The following is a 21571-nucleotide window of genomic DNA, read 5'->3' on the forward strand; positions in this document are numbered from 1 at the left end:
AAGCATGGACAGTGTCCTGACCCCTTCCTCACATCTCTGCACCACCACCATGCTGCCCACCTCCTGGAGGGAGCTCCCACCTTGTAGGCCTGTGAGAACCCAGGCCATACCACGGAACCCGGGTTGCCCTCTGCAGAGTCCATACTGAACACGACCTAAAAGGCAAGGAGTCCATCACAGGGCCAAGGGCCAGGGCCGAGAAGGAAGCCTCTGTTGTGCTGGGAAGCAGGCCCTTGGCCCAGCGTGCAGGAATACCTGTGCCACCAGGATGATGGACAGGCACTCAGGACCTCCCTGGCTCACCTGCCCAACAACATCACAGGATGAGGGGCAGCACCCTCCACACCAGGTTGACCACATGCAGGGAACACACAGCAGCCCCACTGGGCCTTTCCTCTTCTGCCTTGGCTACTCTCTACCCTACATCCCAAATCAACCTAGAAACTCAAAACATCCCAGTCAAGACTGTAACAGGATCCTAAAGGACATTAGTGAGCTGACCCAAAGTCCACCTGGCGGAGAACCTCAGAGCTGAAAGGCACGGGAGAAACTGTTCTGGCCAAAAAGGACAAGGTGAAGCACAGGACACCTGTGGGCGGGGCAGCTGTCTGTGTAAAGAAGTGGGCTCCGGCCCTCTGGGAGGGGCCAGCCCCAGCAGGGGCAGGCCTCCTGCTCACTGGCCCCCACCACAGAAAGCAGTCAGAAGACAAATGCACTGTGCAGATCAAGGGATCAACACTTGCAGTGACAAAGCCCTATGGAGCTGGCATGCCCAGGACAGTTCACAGAAAAGGCAGTGAGCAACCGGACAGCAAGGCTCCGACCAGCACACCTAGGTCAGCAAGGGATGTGGCTTTCAAGCTGCAGGACGAACTGGGCAGCTCCCCCAGGGGAACACTTGTGCCTTGGGCTCCAGAGGGTGCCACCCAACAGTCAGAAACCATAGAGAAGGAGGTAAGAGAACACCCCTGGGGGGCTGCTGGGACCTGGAGATGGAGAGCAGGCTCTCAGGCACACCAGGGAACCAGGCCTCAGCCAAGGTTGCTCAAGGGAGGCCACCTGCCCGGCACCAACGTGCCCAACAGTGCAGGCAAGGCGTCTCCGGCAACTTGGGTGTGTGCCCGTGACAGCACTCTGTGGCATGAACACCAGGGTGGTGAAAGATTCCTTGTCCTTTGGGGCTCTGACAGAGCCCCATGCAGACTGCTCCCAGCATGGGTGCGCTGCCCTCACTTCCAGTTTCCAGTTAGACTGCAGACACCGAGATGGTCTCCTGTTGTGCTCAGCACTGCCCTCAGTGGGAGCCCCTCTGTCTGTGTGAGAACCCCCAGGACACTGCCTCTGGCCTGATGCCCACCTCCAGCAGTACCAGGGAACACCAGCTTCCCCCCCAGGGCTACTCTGGACATGTCTGGCCATTCAACAGTCAAGCACAGCCGGACGGGTCCTCTATCTCTTCCCCTAGAGGCTCAGTGCATTCAGACTGAGAGGAAATGAGCTTAAGCATTTGCCAACAGAAACACGTGGTGTGGGGGCCTTCATCCAGGCTCTGACACCCTGCTGACTTCCATCTGGAAAGGGGGCCATGCAGTCCAAAGCAGGCTCCTACCTGGATGATGTCTGCCAGCTTCTGCAACCCCACCGTGGTGGCCAGTGCTCCAGAACCTGTGGGCAGCAGGCAGAGGCAGAGGCAGCTGTGGATCTCACAGGGCCACACTACCAAGCCCTGCCTCCTGCCCAGTGGGGAGACCAGTTTCCCAACCAGCATCAGGCACAGGACATGGGAAGAGGGCAGCGGTCGTGCTCTTCCCAGAGTGCGAGGGAGAAGCCAAAGGGTTCTGTGGAACTCGAGGAAGGCTCTGTGGTCAAGTACATGTAGAAGCCACCCTTCCTCAGTGCCCAGAGGCGCAGCAGATTCAACAGGTCCTGCATTTCAAACTTCCCCAACACCTGCTTAAAAGGGAGTGTAGCCATGGAACCCTGGGAAGCCCTCTGCCCCTCACAAAACAGCAGAAATGGGACTTGGGTGGTGTCAGGGAGAAGCCAGCAAGGTTCCCAACTCATAAGCCCAAGGTCTCTTGCTGTCTCTCTTTAAAAGGAGACTATCTGGTGGGTGCGGTGGCTCACACCTGTTATCCCAGCAGCTCAGGAGGCTGAGACAGGAGGATCAAGTTCAAAGCCAGCCTCAACAACTTAGTGAGACCTTTTTTTAAATTATTATTATTATTTTCTAGTTGTATATGGACTCAATGCCTTTATTTATTTTTATGTGGTGCTAGGATCGAACCCAGTGCCTCATATATTAAGACCCTGTCTTTTTTAATTTTAGGTGGATACAATATCTTTATTTTACATTTATGTGATGCTGAGGATTGAACCCAGTGCCTCATGCATGCTACGCGAGCGCTCTTCCACTGAGCCACAACCCCAGCCCCAAGACCCTGTCTTAAAATGAAAAATAAAAAGGGCATGGATGTGACTCAGTGATTAAGCACTCCTGGGTTCAATTCTTGGTACCAACAACAATAAAAAGGAGGGGTCTCTCTGGAATGCCCTATAAGAAGACACCACTAACAAGAGTTGGAACACATCTGCAGGACAACACAACAGGCCAGGTGCAGGGGCACAGTCTGAAATCCCAGCTTGTGAGGCTGAGGCAGGAGGACACAAGTTCCAGGCCAGCCTGGGCAACTCAGCCAGAAGTTGTCTCAAGATGAAAGCTAAAGACTGGGTGTGCGGCTCAGTGGTAGAGCACCCTGGGTTAGATCCCAGTACCAAAAAAATAAACAAGTCAATAAACTCGAAGTCTACACTCCAGCTGGCAACAGCACAGGAGCACACACCCTTGGAAATACACACGAGGGGCTGGGCTGGGGCTCAGTGGCAGAGTGCTCGCCTCACACATGCAAAACAGTCAAATGGCACGGATGCCTTCAGTCCCAAACAGAAGGGGAAGCTCCACAGGCTGCTCACAGGGAGGGGCAACAGCCTGAAGCAGGCAGCTGACTGCTGGACACAGAGCAGCAACTCTATGAGGGCAGCCCCCATCCCTCTCTGTCTGCACCACAGGGCAGCCAGCCCTCCAGAGACTCACGCCCTGCCAGGTGCTGGATGATCTGGTCCAGTGAGTCCAGGATGCAGTCCTTGGTCTGAAATGTTATCTGGGCTTCTGCAAATAGCTCGAAGATGTAACTGCCCGAGAGGAAAAAGACGACTTGAGCCTGGCAAGGGGACCAGGATTCAGCTTGGTGAACCCACAGGCCAGAAGCTTTTTAAGTGTCCTTTAGACAGGAGCAAACTGAGGCTTCTCAGGGAGAGAAAAGCTGAAGTGAGAGGCCTCTGCCTTCAGGAGCTAGCTGTAAGTAAGGGAGAGGAGAGAAGGCCCTGGCCCAAGTGCAATGTACCCAAGAGACAGCAGGTGCCTGGGCGAGGGACCCGCCCATGGGGCTGCCAGGGCGTGCTCACGGCTCTGAAAAGAGACAGGGGAAGGGCAGCAGAAGCTACAGCAAGGGGGCCTTTGTTGAGGCAGGGAAGGTTCCAGGGCCAGCTGGAGTCCTGGACATCCAGCTGAGGAGCTAGGTTTCACCTCCCGGCAACTGGAGTCCCTGCCACATTCAGAGGAACAGACCAGCTCTGGCAAAAGGCAGTAGCCAGGGCCTTCCTCAATAAACCCAGGCCTAGCTCCGGCAGCACCTGTCTTCAGGAGAGAACTACCCCCAGGCCCTCCTCTGCCTGCAAGAAAGACAGCAGGAAAAAACGGAGTGCCCGCGCTAGAGCATTCAGACTCTGAGGACCTCCTGGCCTCCACAACAGGCTGCACTGCTCTGCTGGTCCTAAACGGATGGCCTCACTAACAGGCACCTGCACTGCCAGTGAGGGGCTGGGCCAGCTGGGGGAGAGGGCTGCAGAAGACAATGCCACCGTGCGCTATGACTCCTGGTGTTCTCCACAGCTGCTAAGAGGTGGCAGCACACAAGAGCCTTGAGAATTGAGACAGACCCAACTGGAGGACATGGCCCAGGTCTGACTTTCAGTACCTGGCAGAATACCAAGGTCACAGCCCATTGTCCCCTCCAGCTCCAGGCCCTGCCTGGAGTCACAGGGTTTACCCCTGTCCCTCACCTTCCCGGCTTGGTGACGCCACTGTCATCTCCAGGCAGCTGGACAGCATCGATGGCACCCTCCAAGCGAAGCAGGATCACTGTGGGTCAAGGGGCTGTCAGGGGTGGGCCCACCAGTGGTGGGGGTGAGGGAGGGCAGCACTTACTCTTGAGCTTGGCGACGTCCTGCAGCTCCATGTGCAGCCCTGGGTGAGAGAGCAGTACATGCACAATCTGCGTCCTGCCAGCTCCGCCAGCTGCCCTGTGGAGGGGGGACCCAGCAAGAGCAGAGCCATGTGCAGTTCTCGAAGTCTACACTCCAGCTGGCAACAGCACAGGAGCACACATGGTACACCCTTGGAAATACACATGAGGGGCTGGGCTGGGGCTCAGCAGCAGAGTGCTCGCCTCACACGTGCCAGGCCCTGGGTTCGATCCTCAGCACCACATAAAAATAAATAAATAAAATAAAGGTATTGCATCCAACTACAACCAAAAAATAAATATTAAAAAAAATACACATCTGAACACACCACACACATGGACACCCTACACAGCCCTGTGTCTGGAGAGGCCTGGAAGCATTGGCCGCAAGCACAGGCAGTGTGGTGCTGGCTGCACCGAGTCAGGCCTCTAGCACAAGGGACAGTGTGAGGCAGGGCTCAGAGGGAGAGGAGAAGGAGTGCAGGACAGAACAAACACTTAAAGGAATGACGGCCAGCTGCGTGTGGTGGCACAGGAGGGTAACCCAGCAACCCTGGAGGCCGAGGCAGGAAGATTCCAAGTCAAGGCCGGTCTGGAACACCTAGCTAGGGTGTTGCTCAGTGGTAGAACGCTTACCTCGCATCTGAAAGACTCTGCAACCCAGAGAGCACACAAGGGGACAAGTAACGGCCAAACAAGCCACAAACTAAGAGTCCACGACCAACAGAAGGCCGCCACTCAGAGGATGGTTGTCATCCTGCCAGAACTGGGGGCAGCAGCCAGCAGGGACACTCCTCACCCACAGGCAGGGAAGAGCCAGGACCCCAGAATTCCAAACTCAGCAAAAATAACTTCAGACATCCTCAGAGGAACAGATTTAGAAATCTGTCACTGTGCAGTTCTCTGGAGAACTATTAGCCACACCACAAATAGCTACCATTTCTACATGCCAATTAAAAGAAGAAAAAAATGTGAAAGAACTGTTAAAGTCCTTCAAACTGAAAGGAAACAACTTTAGAAGAAAATGTGGACCATCAGAAAGAGCAAACCACTGGGTCAAATCAATGGGCAATTCTGTTTTTGAGCCTGGGTCTCACAGTCATTTCCAGCTCTTGGGTTCAGTTGATCCTCCTGCCTCGGTCTCCTCAGTGGCAGGACTACAGGCATAAGCCATGATGTCTGGTGAACAATTCTCTTTTAAATTGCTTGGTGACTGTAAGCAAAATTCGCCTTGTTGCCTGGTATGCTTCCCTATACACAGAGGAGAATGAGTGGACACCTGGACAGAAGGGGCTCCAGGTAAATGTGACCCTCATCAGGTTTTAAAAAGGAAGGCTGAAGACCTGTACTGATGTGAAGTGACCAAAGGACTCAGATGGCTGGGCTGGTGAGCATGCCTGTCTTCTCAACAACTCAGGAGGCTGAGGCAGGAGGGTCAAAGTTCCAGGCTGCCTGGGGACCGTCTTGAAATAAAAAATAAAAGGGCTGGAGGGCTAGGGTTGTGGCTTAGTGGTAGAGTACTTGCCTCACACTTGTGAGGTACTGGGTTTGATTCTCAGCACCACATGTAAAAAAAAAAAAAAAAAAAAAAAAAAAAAAAAAAAAAAAAAAGAGGTCCATCAACAACTAAAAGAAAAATAGAGCTGGGGATCTACCTCAATGGTAGAGCACCCCTGAGTTCAATCCCTGGCACCAAAAATAAAAATAAATAAATAAATAAGCAAAAGTAGTAACAGCCAAGGTGTGTGTGTGTCCCTGCACCTCCATCTTTCCACGTAGCCTTTACAAACTATAGACCACACTCCAAGTGGGCCCCCAGCCATCACAGCTGGTGCCCTGACTTCAGGATGGTGCTTCCAGGATGCTGCCTGCCAAGCAGCAGTGACAGTTGTGTGAGCTCCCGGGTAGGCCTACCCAACAGGCTGGTGTCCTCATAGAGAGGCCAGCGCTGCCAAGTGCCCTGCCTGTCTGCAGCATTGCTAGCAGCCCCTGCTGACTAACATGTAACTGCTGCTTTTCCAAAGTGGTTGCACCATGGTAGGATCCATGAGCAAGGTCTCAAAGCTCCATTTCTCTACAGTCTCATCAATACTTGCCACTCCCTATCCCCTCCATTTTTTTTTTTTTTTTTTTTTTTGGTATTGGGGATGGAACCCAGAGGGGATTTACCCCTGAGCAACACCTCCAGCCCTTTTTTAAAGTTTATTTTTGAGATAGGGCCTCACTAGGTTGCTTATCTTGGCCTGGGACATGCATCTTCCTGCCTCGGCCTTTCAAGTGACTGGGAGGACAGGCCTGCACCATGCCCGCCTTCACCCTGGTTTTGATGTGCATTTATTTCCCTGATGAGTGACAATGTTGAGCATCTTTTCATATGCTCACTGGTCATCTGCTGTGGGGAGCCATTCTGACACATGATTGGGTGACTCCCGTTAAGGGCCTGAGGCACTCTGGCTGTGTCGGAGTTATCCCGACCCTTTCCTGATGAGAGAGCCCATCCGTGTGGGGGTGTGCGTAACCACTGACCCTGGAGACCCAATCACTGACCCTGACCTTGGAGTGCAGCCCCCCCTCAACCTTCATTGGATGGAATTCTCCCCTGAATCTCTTGTCCCCCCAAATAAAAGGCTACTCCCCGGCGTGTTCGCTCTCTCTCTCTCTCCTGTTAGCCCAGAGTAATCCTCGCTGCCCTGCTGAGCGGCTTGAGGAGGCAGGGAAAAGAGGCGAGCCGTCTTTGACCTAGCATTAAAATAAGGTACTGTCTGTGTGTTTTATTTTGATCTCTTCTAACTAACTGAATGCCAGAACCTCATTAATGAAACCACTGCACAGGCCGCGTGGTAGAATCTGCGTATCTTCTTTGAAGAAATATTTATTTACATCTTTAGCCTATTTTTAACTGATTTGTCTTTTCATTTAGTTTAGGAGGTTTTTAAGAATTTTTACATATTTTAGATTATGATTCACAATTTCTTCCATCCTGCAGGCTGTCTTCATTTTCTTTTTTCACAGCTGGGGATCAAGCCCAGGACCTTGAGTGTGCTATGCCTGGTAGGCTCTCCACCCCGTGACGCCAGCCCTGGTCTTTTCACCCTCTTGATTGTACCTCTCAAGCACCAAGTTTCTAATTCTGGTGACATCTAATGTATCTTTTTTGGTATTGTGTCATCTGTGTTGTTTCTAAGGAACCCCTGCCTGACACTGGCCCAGGATGACAGGCAGTTGAAGAGCTTCCGCCCCTGGGCATGGACCATGCTTAGCAGCCTCCTTCCATGTATACTGCAAACTTGGCTGTGACAACCTGACAAAGGCCACCTGGGCCAGGGATCACAGTTCTGCCATGTCATCGCTAACCCTGAGCTGGGATGCTGGGCAGGCACAACCTTCCCCAGCTCCACAACTGCAGCTATAGATGCAGACTGAGGTTCCTAACTGCAAGAGCCAAGCCTCACAGCAAACCTGTCATTCATTGGTACCTGTTCTTCCTGTTGGACCTGTTGCTCTGGAGAACACCATCTAAAACAAGGTCTTATTTGGGGAAAGGAAGAGAGGGAGGAAGGAAGATCAGTCCAGAAACTACCAAGGCCCACCTCATGTGTGCATTATTGTGTGATCGTGACTTCTGGATTAATGTTACTGTTTTAAGTACGTCTTCAAAACCAACAATGGGGGCTGAGATTGTGGCTCAGCAGTAGAGCTCTCACTCAGCACATGTGAGCACCGGGTTCGATCCTCAGCACCACATAAAAATAAATATATTTAAAAAAGGTGTTGTGTCCAACTACAACTAAAAAAAAAAAAAAGCAATAATAGGGCTGGGGCTGTAGCTCAGTGGCAGAGCATTTGCCTAGTATGTGTTAGGCACTGGGTCAAATCCTTGAGCAATGCATAAAAATAAACAAAATAAAGGCATTCGGCCCATATACAATTATAATTTTTTTCCTTTTTTTTTTTTTAAAGCAGTAACAGGACTGGGGATATAGCTCAGTTGGTAGAGTGCTTGCCTCACATGCACAAGGCCATGGGTTTAATCCCCAACACCACACACAAACACACACACACACACACACACACACACAAAAAAAAAAAAAAAAAAAAAAAAAAAGCAGTAACAATGTCTGTAATCTCAGCACCTCAGGAGGCTGAGGCAGTAGGATTACAAGTTCAAAGCCAACCTCAGCAACTTAGCAAGGTCCTGACCAACAGTGAGATCCTGTCTCAAAAAAAAAAAAAAAAAAAAAAATATATATATATGTGTGTGTGTGTGTGTGTGTGTGTGTGTGTATTAAGCAATGATAAAATTAAAATTAACGTGATTGGAGAAAATTGGAATAAAAATTAGAAGTAGCAGAAAGAGCTGAGCCTAGAATGAACACCAAAGCCACGGTGAGGGAGGACACATCCCAGGAGCAGCACAGGGCTCAGCTGGGTGCTCTCCAACCAGTGGACCAGCACTGCGCAGACACTGTGCTCCAGCAAGCAGGGCTCTCCTCCACCACGGCAGCAATTCACCCCTTCATTCCTGCCTTCACTGGTGCTGGGGACTGAGCCCAGGGGCTCTACCACAGGGCTGAAAGCCAGCCCTTTCTTAGTTTTGATTTTGAGACAGGGGCTTGCTAAGGTGCTGAGGCTAGAATCACAGGTGTGCACCACCACTCCTGGAAGAGGTAGCAATTCTTGAACAATAAAGTTGAACAGACCAACATGGTGGAGAAAACGGAACCAATTTCTCTCTGTCAAAAAGGAGCTGGAGCAGGTGTGAGGCACTGGTTCAACCCTCACTACCACATAAAAATAAATCAATAAAAAATGATAACAAAAAAAGGAGCTAGAAATAGGGACAGGTAGAAAACCAATAACATTGGGGCTGGGGATGTGGCTCAAGCGGTAGCGCGCTCGCCTGGCATGCGTGCGGCCCGGGTTCCATCCTCAGCACCACATACCAACGAAGATGTTGTGTCCGCCGAGAACTAAAAAATAAATACTAAAAATTCTCTCTCTCTCTCTTGCTCTCTTTCCTCTCTCACTCTCTCTTTAAAAAAAAGAAAAAGAAAAGAAAACCAATGACACCAGGTGCACTGGCACACACCTGCAATCACTCCTACTCAGGAGGCTGAAGCAGGAGGATGGCAAAAAGGAGGCCAGCCTCATCCACTTAGTGAGATGCTGTCTCACAATAAAAGACAAAAAGGGCTGTGCATGTAACTCCTTGCTTAAGCACCCTGGGTTCCATCCCTAATACCAAAAGAAAAAAGTAAAATCTCACGGACACAGAATCCCAACCAAGAAACTCGAGCATCAAAGGGGCTAGAAGATCTTTGTTCTGCAACCACTGCAGCAACCGCTGCTGTGAGGAAGGGCTGTGGGGGTGACAGCGAGCTGAGCCTCCAGGGAAAGCCTCAGAGTGCAGCAGATGGGGGTCATCTCACCAAGGGGCTGAGAACAGTCTGTACCTGTCACAAGGAGACCTCGGAGATAAGCTGCAGGCTGGTGCACAGGGCAACTGGCTCTTCAAAGCATTAAGGCCACGGAAGACAGACCGAGACATCATCCTCGGGAGGCCTGAGCGTGCTCAGCGGAGGGTCGGGCCCTTTCCTGTGGGACTTCAAGGGCCCCTGCAAAGTGCAGGGAGCAACACAGGAGAGAGCCCACTTGGAAAATAAGTAGTGGTGAAAAATAAAAGCAGACACTGAAAAATAGTAAAGGACGCCAGGAACTGCCCGAGACCTGGACATAAGCCAGATACCCTCTCCCCCTCTCCTGCTGTCCAGCATGACAGGTGCACACCATCACACCCTGTCAGATGGCCTTAAACTCAGAAACAAAGGGACAGGACTCAAATAGATTCGGAGGGAAAATAAATCACTTTAGAAATGAAGATCAAATTAGAACACAGAGGCAGGTACGTGCCACAGACAGTGTCCTGAGAGAAAGGGAAGGAAAGGGAGGGAGGAGGCGCTGAGGAGCCCAAAGCGCAGCAGAGGAGACAGAGCAGGGTCCCGAGCAGCACAATGGACCAAGGCCCAGAGCACAAGTCCAGGCCATGCCCATCATCCCCGCTGCCTGGGAGGCTGTGAGGGGGTGCGAGCTCCACGCCAGCCTGGCAACTAGCCAGACTCTGCCGCAAAATAAGATGAAAGGGGCTACAGACGGCCCGGCTGACGTGTGTGAGGCCTGGGTTCCATCCCTCGCACTGCAAAAAAATTGGAACCACAACAGCCCCCTTATCTGTGATTTCACATTCTGTGGCTCCAGTTACCCTACCCACAGTCCAAAAATATGAAATGGAAAATTCCAGAAAACATGTACTCCTATTTTTTTTAATTTGCATTTTTTTTAAAGAGAGAGAGAGAGGATTTTTTTAATATTTATTTTTTAGTTCTCGGCGGACACAACATCTTTGTTGGTATGTGGTGCTGAGGATGGAACCCGGGCCACACACACGCCAGGCGAGCGCGCTACCGCTTGAGCCACATCCCCAGCCCCTAATTTGCATTTTTTAAATGACTTTTTTGTATGTGGTGCTGAGGCTCAAACCCAGTGCCTCACTCATGCTAGGCAAGCGCTCTGCCACTGAGCTACAGCCCTAGCCCCTGTATTCCTAGTTTTAAACATCATGCCTTTCTGAGCAGTTGATGACCTTTTGTGCTGCCCTATTCCACCCAGGCTGGGGCGTGAATGTCCCTTTGCCTAGCTCAAGCACCTGTCCACAATGCCCACCCTGTCACTTGGCAGCCTCTCAGCTGTGGGATCAACTGCACCACATCAGTGTGTCCCGAGACCCAGAGTGTAAGAAGAGTAATGCTGGCAACATGGATATGACACAGAGAACCCATAAAATGATCCCTCTGAGAAGGTGGATGCTCCCAACATGAAGAGGAGGAAAAGGGTATGCTGAGGTCTCCAAGATCGGCAGTCTCTGTCAAAGTGGAGGCCACATTCACACCAATTGTATTACAATGTATTGTGAGAATCCCCACCTTGCTTATTGCTGTTGAGCTATTACTGCACCCAACTTATGATCTAAAAGGCCGTAAGAGGTACTTCTGTATAAGACAAAACACACTCGACATAGGGTTAGGTATCGACCAAGGCTGCAGACAACCACTGGGCCTTGGCACACGTCCAGAGGGGATGACTGCACAGCTGAGTGTACACACACTGGACAATACCACTGCAGAACTGGGAACAGGGACGGCTTGCAGCAGAATCACTGGGTCTTCAAGTGAAAGAAACCCTAAAAGGGGATATGACTCTTAAAACACAACTGAAATAACAGCTCTACAGATGCTCCACCCCCAGGTCACTGCACATCCTGAGGACAGTGCCACGACAAGACAGGGTGTAGCTCAGTAGTGGAGCCTTTGCCCAGCATACATGAGGCCCTGGGTTCCATCCCCAGTTCTGAAAAAAATACATGGATGCCATGACGAGGTCCTGGAGGAGCAGACCAGGGTGGTGCAGCAGGGGAGTTCCGCTTGGAGCTTTAAAATAAAAGTCCCCACCACTCAAGACACAGGCACTATCTCTGGTGTCCCACACAGCCCTGACCTAGAGGTTTTACTCACCAGCAAGAGGACAATGCCCTGCCTACCAGAAGGAAGCCCATGCCGCAGAGAATAAGCAGTAGACTCCAACAGGCCCAGAGCCATCTCAGAGCAGCCTTGTGTCACCATCCACTCCGGCTGGGCCAGCATGGCCCAGGGCTCCAGGCCAGACCCTTCCTCAGGGGTCCTGCAGGCCAACCCTATTTCCTCTGCACGACCACTAGTGATAACCATGCATTAATGCCTCTCCTCTCTTCTTCTCTCAGGAATAGACAATCTCCCAGAACTGACGGTGGCAGAATGCTGGCCTCCAGAGATGCCATGTCCCAATCCCTGGAACCTGTGACTCCTTCACCTTCTGTGACAAAAGAACTCTACAGATAGGATGAACTCAAGGGTCTCAAGATGCAGAGTGTCCTGATCATCCACGTGAGCCCGAAATGAGCTGACGGAGGAGACAGGACACTCAGAGAAGGAGGAGTGAGGACAGGAGCAGAGGTAGGAGTGTTGTGGCCATAGCCAAGGGACGCCGGTAGCCTCTAGGAGCTGGGAGAGGCCAGAGTCTCTGCAGATATAAGCAACAGAGACGAGGCCTGTGGGTCAGCACAGCTCAACATCCAGCACCCAGGGTCCTTCCAAGAAATGGAAATGTGACAGACACACGGGGAGAAGCCCGAGTCAAGATGGAGCCGAGATGGCAGTGATGCAGCCACACCCAGATCCAGTGCTGCCCATGCTGAGGCAGAAACAGACCCTCCCTCAGAGCCCCAAAAGGAGCCAAAGACAGATACCTGGATCTGGACTGCCACTGTCTTGGTACCCCCATGTGAGCAGCTCTAGGAAGCCACACTAACATGCAATGCTTTGTTACTTGAAGGCATACATAAATACTTATTTCCAGTACCTGTCAATAGATACAACTCACAAAAATGAAGTTCAATAATTTCTAAGGTGTAAAGGGCCCTTAACACTCTGTGCTGAGCACACTCTCCTACCAACACACGTTAGTGTTGCATCAGAGCTAGATCAGCCCAGCAGAAAGGGCAGAGGTATGAGCCCGGTGGGAAGGGCAAAGCCAGGGCTGCCTAGGTCCTCGTGGGCCTCCATCCTTCCCAAGGACAGACCTGACACACAAGACCTAAAAGGAGAGGCAGGGACCAAGGCTATGCATACGGGTCCAGGAAAACGACACAGCAGAACCAGGCACTCCCACTAAGTGCTGTCTGCAGATGCGAACGTCCTACTAGAACAGCCCACCTGGGCAAACACGTGCACCTCTGGACAAACAGCCTGCACATACGGACACTTCCTGAGTGTCCTCAGAGCACACTGTGTGACACAGCCTGAGGACATCGGGAGGGAAGCGGCGACAACACCTAGAGCATGTAGCAGATTCAAAGGACACTGAAAATGCCTTCACCGAGAGTCAGGACCAGGTAGGAAAGGACACCAGTGCTTTAGAAAACTCCAGAATCCTCGGATGATGCCAGCCCTCCCTAGCCTGTGGGACCTCACATAGTCTTGCCCAAGAAACCGCTTGGCAACTCAGTGTCCTGATATGCCAGCTGGACACAGTGATGTGCAGGACTGCGGCCTCCAGGAGGACCAGGCTCAGCCTCCCTGCTCAGCATTCTGGCCCTAGGCTCTGCACTCACCTGTACCGAGGGCGTCTGCGCTGAGCTCCAGGCAGAGCTCCCCCTGCTGCACCACCCTGGTCTGCTCCTCCAGGACCTGGTCAATGGCATCCAAACCCGAAGCCACGTCACGGGGGGTCAAGTCAAAGGAGGCTGACTCCTCACATATCTTCTCCTGAGAGGCCAAGCACAGGGTGGGACAGAGGCTCAGAAAAGCAGGAAAGGGGCACAGAAGGGACCAGAAGCTCACAGCTGAGTCCCTGGAGCCATGGCCCCCGGTCTCAGAGGCAAGATGACTAAAGATGACTAAATGGCCCAAACCAAGGTTTCAAACAACTATTTCACTTGAGTTGCCAACGTTCTATAACTGGGAAATTTCCCATTCAAATCTAGATTTCTGAGCTGGGCATGGTGGCAGCAACTGGGGATTACAGGATCACAAGTTCAAGGCCAGTCTCAACAACTTAGCAAAGCCCTAAGCAATTTAGTTAGATCATCCCAAAATAAAACAAAAAGGGCTAGGGACTTACCTCAGTGGTAAATTACTGGGTTAAATCCCCAGTACCAAAAAAATAAAATCTAAATTTTTGGTTTCAAAAGTCAGAAAAATCTGGTATAACATCCACCACCTCCTTCAGCAAATGCCTGGAAGCTGGTGGGGGCTGGCTGCTGCACCTCAGAGCACCAGGCCCTGCCATGGGAACCCAGCTCTCGAGGAACCTCACCCCAGGATCTGCAGCAGAAGGATGAGGCTGTCCCATGTGGCCAGCCTCCAAGGCCATCCCAAGTAATACACACTCCTGAGCAGAAAACCATGGAGGGAGGGTGGAAGTGTGCTGAGGACAAGGGACAAAGGGAGCCAGGAAAGACTTCAGGAGCTGCTCCTGCTGCCACAGTCACCAGAGGTGAACAGCTCTCTCCATGGCAGTTTCCCAAGGGTCAAGCCAAGCAGCCTGAAGGGCAGATCCTGCAGGACAGCATGGGCCTTGCTGCTCACCAGCAGGTGGAAGGACAAGGGCCTGATGAGTGTGTCCAAGGCCCCACTGAGGTATCTGATCCCAGGAGGCAGCGCAGCAGAAGCACCTATTACCAGGTCTGGCCAGATGCCCCCAGGGATGCTCAGGAAGCTGGAAAGGACAGCACAGAGGCAGAGGGGACTCACCACATTGTGAGCTTCATCAAAGATCACCACGGTCCCCTTCAGGTCAATGCCATGTGCCCTGCGACTCTATAAGGAGGAGGGGAAGAAACCATGGGCTGGAGCCCAGCAAAGCAGCATCCTGAGAGTGCAAGCCTGCAGAGGCAGGGCAAGAGGGTACCAGGGCACGCAGCAGCCACCAAAGGTCACAAGCGCAGAACACACTCAGTGCTGGTGGGGACAGGAAGGGCCACACCCGACTGGCAGGAATAGCAGTGCTCAAGGCTGGTTCAGGATGGCAACCTGGCAATACCTTGCCCTAGGCTGATCAGTAGCTGGACACTCGACAGGTGTCTATCACAGAGAAAAACACAGCACAAAGGTGCATGCCGCGGTTGGCAGAAAGCCAAGGAAGCCGCAAAGCCCTAGTACGCAGACAGACAGAGGAGAAGCCTGCACCAACGGTTAAGAGTCCAGCACCCAGTCCCACCCCCAGAGCCTGAGGGAAGTGGCCTGAGCTTAATCAACCTAATTTCAAGCTAAGTCTTCGTACAGTCAAATGTCTGTTTTAAGCGTACCACAGGATTCTGACAGATGTGTGCTTGTCTAATCTCTGGAATGTCATGTCAGCAGAGGGCCTCTGCTGTGCCAGCCTTCCTGGACAGCACAGCTGAGACGTGGGCCTTGGGCTGACTGTGCATGAGCTCTGGTGACCTCGAGTGTGTAAGTCTGGACACTGCAGCGGGCCACAGGCTTGCAGTACTCACAGAGCTGCTGCCCCTTCTTTGCCCACACCGGCATGTAAGGCTTGCAGTTGCTTCACACCTCATCCAACTCTTAGGGCTTTGGGTTTTTTGTTGTTGCTGTTTTTTGGTGAAGCTGGAGATCAAGACCAAGGCCTGGCACATGAAAGGCAAGTGCTCTGTCACAGAGCCACACCCCAGCTATTTCAGTGGAATGCAGTGTCATCTCACATGTTTTAGGCAGCACCTGTCTGCTGCTCAGAGCGCTGAGCACCTACTGCATGCTGACCTGGGTCAGCTATTCACATTCATGGCCCAGGCCTGTCACTCTTAATGGCCCTAGCTCCTTCAAGGAGTCTAAGCTTTACATTCGTGAAGGGCAATGTTTCCATCTTTTTTTATGGCTAGTGCTTTGTGTCTGAGCTCAGAAACCTCAGCCTAACACAAAGTTGCAAAGACCAACCCATTCCTTCTAGAAATTTCAGGTTCAGCTTTTACAAGAACATTTGCATAGTGTGAAGTTGAGTGTTGACTTTTCAAATAGATAACCAGCTATCCTATCACCTTTCAAAAGAACAACACAATAGAACTTTCCTTTCCCTTCGAATGCCTTTGGCACACGTATTGAAAATGAGCTGCTGCCTACAAGGATGGGGGCCACCATTTGCTGCACTGATCTGTGTCTATAAGCACACATTTTCCCAGACTTCACAATGAACTTCCAACTCTGCTCTTCAAAACCCTCTTGTTCTTCCAGATCACTCACATTTCTAAGAAAATATCAGAATCAGCCTTGGGTATTTGTGCAGTGCTGAGGATTTGACTCGAGGGCCATGTGCATGGTGGTAAGCACTCTACCACGGAGCAGCTTATTGATTGTGATGTGATTACTCCAGATGGGGCTTGTACCCCATATTTGCAACAGTTCTCCAGGTGGCTCCCAGGCAGCCAGGTTTAAAAGCTTCAAGTCATGAGAACCACCCACAATTTCAGAGAGCTCACTGGCTCTCCAGGCCCCGAATCCAACAACTGCTCTACACAGGCATGGCCATCTCCCACAGGGCTCTGCAATGGCCTCATGGTGTGACTGGCCTCTATACCACTCACATGCCTCCACACTTGCTCTGGGGCCCCCTTCCACACACTCTAGAGCTCTTCAGTAGCACCAGCTCCTGCGAATCTTCCTGCTGACTCCCTTTGATTAATCTATACTCCATATGAGTGACTGTTCTATTCACTGCCATGCCTAGGACAGCACCCAGCACAGTGTATTCTCAAAGAACATCTATCACAGAAAATAACAAATTGGCAAAGGGATTTGGTGCACAAGATACCCAGGATGCTGTTCCCACCATGTTAAGTAAGAGGGTGCTGACACCACCTGCTAAAAGCAAATGAGTGAGGCAGGAGGCCCCTGCACCTGGCTAGGTCCTGCGCCCTTGACCTACAGCAGGGGTATCCTGCCCACACTGCTATTCTGAGGGCCTGAATCAGCAAAGGCTTGGCTAGTCCCTCCAGAACCCAGGGAAACCACTCCCACACCAGGGATCACCAGCTACATAGGCTGAGATCTCACCTTGGCATCCAACAGGTAATTGTATGGCATAAAGATGATGTCAGCTTGTTGCTTCAGGTTCCGGGAAAGGTAGTACGGGCACACTCTGGAGTAAGGAGGAAGAGGCAGTGAGAACCACACAGGGCCATTCAGGCTGCAGCTGACAGAACTGGGCACGCTCTGACAGGGCCTCAGACAGTGGGGAGCCCACGAGTGTTCTCAACCGTGATGGTGCTGTCCACTTTGAAACTCTATACCAAACAGAACCAACCCTGTTCCTAGACACAGGCCACGGGAACAAAGACAACAGGGGAGAGCTAAGGCAGGGTGACCCCCTCGGTGCAAGAATGCTCCTTTTGTTTTGTCTGCCTGCGATGCTGTGTGAAACCCAGGGTCCGAGGCGTGCTAGGCAAGCACTGCTACTGAGCTGCACCCAGCCCTGAAAGTCTTCCCTACCACTGCTCAAACCCATGCAGCCCTAAAAGAGGAAGACAGGGTTGCTGTCCTCAGAAGAATCAGGGGTGGGCTTTAGCACCCATGTAGAGAGCCCCCCCAAGGTGGAGTACATGAGGACCCAACTGGAGACAGTGCACACAGACCACATGTTCCTGTCCAAGGTCCCCGGGGAGTGGGCAAGGGCCAGGAGGAGGAGGCATTTCACTTCATATTTCTCAGAACTGCTTAAATTTTTTTCACACTGAACAGTTGCTAATCTCATGAAAAGAAAAGGAAAAAAATATGTCCACGAGCCCACCATGAAGCACACAGCAGCTGTGGCCTTGCTGAGGGCTCTTACTTGTGCTTACTCCCACTCTTGACCAGGTCCTCAATGTCCAGGATGGGGGTGGCCAGCTCCTGCTCTAGGCTTTTCTCTGTAGATGACAGGAAGGGTAAGCAAGTACCTTCAGTTATCCCCAGACCCAGGAGGGACATCCAGAACAAAAGGGCTCCTGTGCAGCAGGCAGTGTGGACAGCCACCACCCATGGACTTGCCAGAAGAATCCCCACCAGATGAGTCAGGTCCTCAGGGAGGGCTCCACCTGGAGAAACCCCACGGGAGTCCTGCCCTGGACCCGAGAAGGCGGGCTCCAGTCTGAGACAAAGGGTTAACCTAGAGAGAGATGCCAACACTGTCCCCAAAGGTCCCAAGCATCCTTTCCACCTCTGGACACTCCAAGACAGGACAGGAGGGCTGCAACCCCGAGAGGCTGAGAAGAGCCACAGCCTGTCACCAGAACCCAAGATGTATCTCGTGAGTGGTGCTCCCTGGCTTCCCACCAATCACAACAGAACCAGAGTGGCCACCTGGTGGAGAGCTGCAGCTGCCAGGAGAGCTGGCACTTCCTGGGAACGGAAGCAGGGCACACACAGGCAGGAGGCCAGGGTCACCCCAGGCAGAGACCACCCTGCCCCACCCAAGCTGAGCACTAGCCTGACCCTTTCTCAGGACCACAGCCCAGAAATGGGCCCTACCCAGATGGATACAGGGTTCAGGGCAGAAAGGATGTTAAAGGCTGCCCTACCACAGTACAGATCCCCAAACTGGAGTCATGGGAATCCCTTGGAAGCTAAACGAGCAACTCCTAGGCCCTGGGCCCTTGTGGGCAGAACGAGGGACTTTTTCCAAGAAGCACCACAGAGTCTCAGGGCAGACATGTAGAACTGGGCCACCCCCAGCAACTGGCTTCACTGTGGCTGTTTCATTCCACCCTTTACAGGTGCCAAGCTCCCTCAGGAGTATGATGACAGCCCATGCATCAGCTGCAGAGGCCAGGAAACACAAACACCCCGACAGTGACCCTTCCCCAAACGCCCCCTGGCAAGGCAGCTTGATCCTCAGCAGCACCGTAGCAACACATGGCCAATCAGCACACACGGCAGCAGTGAGCCAACTTGCCAATTCCTGGGCAGATCGCCAACCCATGAGGATTTGCAGGGAGTCAGTACAGAAAAGAGGAATGAGAAGAAGGACAACAGGCAAGGAAAGGGCAACTAGGGCTGACCCATGGCACACCACAGGCTGATGCCCAGGTGGACGGCACCCTATGCCTCAGAACCCCTCACCAGGACTGCAGCCCACTCCAAAGACACCTAAGAGCTGAGAGGTTGCTAGAAATAGCCTCACAGCAAAGATGTGCAGGTTCACAGCTGGGGGAGCCTCCAACAGGCTAAGCAGTGAGTCAAAGTGAGGTTGGGGGCTGGCCTGTGGTTCTTAGGACTGAGCCCAAAGTCGTGAAGAGGAGATATCTAGAGGGCCAGAGCTGTCAGGCCAGCTGCCACCACACCTCCACACTGATTCAAGGAGCACAGGGTCATAAGGAGCAGGTCATGCGGACAGTCTCCAGCCAGGGGCCAGCACTGCAGTGAGCCCTCAGGACCTACGCAGGCGAGGAGCAGTGGAAGCGACAGCTGGGGCAGAGCACAGGCCTACAGGTCCCTGAGCACTAACCCACAGCAGCTACAGAAAGTTGGCTGGAACCGTTCCCACAGGCACCGCACCAGGTCCTCTGGCACAATGCCAACAGGCAAGCTACAGAGGCCAGCTTGGCTAGGGCTGTGAACAACAGAGGCAGCCAGGATGGGGCAGAGATGACTATATCAAGCAAGCTCACATGTGCTACCAGGGACCAGGTGGGAGAACTGCAAACAGAGGGGTGGACAAGGTGAGGGGAAAATCACCTTCCAGGTGACCTGACACCCACAGGCTGGTCACAGAAGACACACAGGACCAGGGGGCCAGGACCAGTGACTAAGATCACCAAACACTATTCCTGTCCAGACTGCTGTGGATAGGTCTGTGTTCAATGATTCCTGTGCACACCTTCCTTCTTTCCACAGACCCCTACCATGTGGCCTGGGGATGCCCAACAGACCCTTCCTCTGAAGAAGCCAGAGAAGGCAGAGTCCATGGGGAGTTTCCAAACAGCACATCTGGAGAGCAGGTCCAGATTCATGGCCTCCAGACCACTGTCATAGTGCAGACAGACAGTCCTTCTCAGGATTATCCCAGCAGGCCAGGATAATCACACACTGAAGTGACTAAGGGTCCTTGGTGCCACCAGACCAAAAAATCAGTAAGCAAGAAGGCAACGGAAGCCAGGCACAGTGGCACACACTTGTAATCCTAGTGACTCAGGAGGCTCAGGCAGGAGGACAGCAGTTTGAGGTCAGCCTCAATAACTTAGCAAGACTTTAAAAAAGGGCTGGAAATGTGGCTCAGCAGTAGAGTGCTCCTGGGTTCAATCCCTAATACCCCCCCCACACACACACACACAAAAGGATCAAGAAAGAGGGAAAGAGGAAGGAGTCAGGGTCCTTGCCATGTTCTATCTCCAAGGGGCAAAAAATGGGGAAACCTGGTGCTGGGTGATGCGAGACCCCCAGTTCAAGCCTCTGACCTGACCACCATGAGAAGCCCCAGGGTCCTCAGCCCTGCTGTGCTGGGCACTGAACACACACTGAGCAGACAGCGGCTCTCAGGCCCACCAAGGCCTTGCGAGTACTCCAGGGCTGTGTCACCAGGGTCCCTGCATTTTGTGCTAGCATGGCAGTCCCAACCAAGGCAAGAAACAGAATCTTAGTACCACAGAAGTGTGAGCTCCCCAGCCACACAGCCTACACGGCAGATGTGCCACCCTTCAGGCCTCAGCAACTTTAAGGGCCCCGCCACAGAAAGTTCCTTCTGCCACACTCTCTGGGGACCTGTGATAAGCCCCAGAATCCCTCAACAGACACACGAATGGGAAGTTAATGATTTGGAGAAAAAGCACTCGAGCTAGACCCCTGCCCTGGGCCCTTCAGGGGCTCCAGGCACACAGTCACCAGGGCCAGCTGTGGCCACTAACCCTGAATGCACTCACTCATCCCATATCTGAATGAGGCCATCTGTCAGGCCATGGCCACCCCAGGCTGGACCTAGGGACTCACACTTGGGGCTGTGATTTGTCAAAGCTAAATTAGTAAGAGAAAGGATGCAGGAGCAGGAATCAGGGGGAGGCAGACACACTTAGCTCCCCAGAAGCCAGTCACCTGGGAAACCTGCAGGCATCCCGACACCTGGGTTCTCCAGGGGACTGGTCACAGAGGCACCACAAGGTGCCCACTATCTGGCAGGCAGCAGCGTTCTGGGCTCCAGATGGAAGAGAAGGTGCGTGGCATACTCCCTACGTGTACAGAGAGTTAAGGTGCAGAGAGCCTCCCACCTGGCGGTGGTGAGGTCCTGAGCCACACACCCGCCAGTAGACCTTTCTGAGACCACCACATGAGAACATAGCCCACACAGAGACCCAACACAGGTGACCCCTCAAGTCACAAGACAGACAGGCCTCAGCCCTACTGGCTGTACTGGGGTAAATCAAGTGGGCCGTGATACCCAGCCAAGCCCTAGACAGCTGCACATGCCTCACCTTGACCCTACCATGCGACAAGCGACAGGAGCAACTTCAAGGAGCTGTTCTTACCATCCACATTGTTATAGAAATGACAGGAGCGACTGGTCACCTTCTTGCGGCACAAGTGGATCTGCAAGAGAAAGGCCCAAGCACACATCTGGAGCAGCAGCTGCAGAGGGTTCACCTCAGGCCTTACCAACCCTCTCCCCACCTCCAAACACTTTTAAGCCCTGGCCCAGTCCAGCAGGGGCACAGGTCA

General features: G+C 52.6%; 1 protein-coding gene across 11 annotated transcripts in view; it reads right to left on the bottom strand.

Annotated features, from left to right (window-relative positions):
• The window catches only part of RTEL1 (regulator of telomere elongation helicase 1), a 33720-nt gene that overhangs the window by 8716 nt on the left and 3433 nt on the right, over positions 1–21571 (bottom strand). For 7 of the 11 annotated variants that reach the window (XR_014021499.1, XR_014021500.1, XM_081290268.1 and 4 more), the window contains 11 exons: positions 21382–21442; positions 17718–17793; positions 16943–17027; positions 14648–14713; positions 13507–13660; positions 7781–7832; positions 4268–4362; positions 4123–4201; positions 3095–3192; positions 1610–1665; positions 81–155 (listed from right to left, as the gene is read on the bottom strand). Coding sequence is in view for 9 of the 11 variants with exons in the window: in XM_081290268.1 (XP_081146394.1) it covers positions 81–155; positions 1610–1665; positions 3095–3192; positions 4123–4201; positions 4268–4362; positions 7781–7832; positions 13507–13660; positions 14648–14713; positions 16943–17027; positions 17718–17793; positions 21382–21442 (897 nt within the window). In the remaining 2 variants the exon portion in view is untranslated. Of the gene's footprint in view, positions 1–80; positions 156–1609; positions 1666–3094; positions 3193–4122; positions 4202–4267; positions 4363–7780; positions 7833–13506; positions 13661–14647; positions 14714–16942; positions 17028–17717; positions 17794–17914; positions 18038–21381; positions 21443–21571 lie in introns of those variants that run through there. The other 4 variants (XM_081290269.1, XM_081290271.1, XM_081290272.1 and 1 more) reach the window with 4 other exon arrangements.

The sequence above is a fragment of the Spermophilus citellus genome (genome assembly GCF_964194105.1).
Source record: "Spermophilus citellus genome assembly, chromosome: 4".
Lineage (NCBI taxonomy): Eukaryota > Metazoa > Chordata > Mammalia > Rodentia > Sciuridae > Spermophilus > Spermophilus citellus.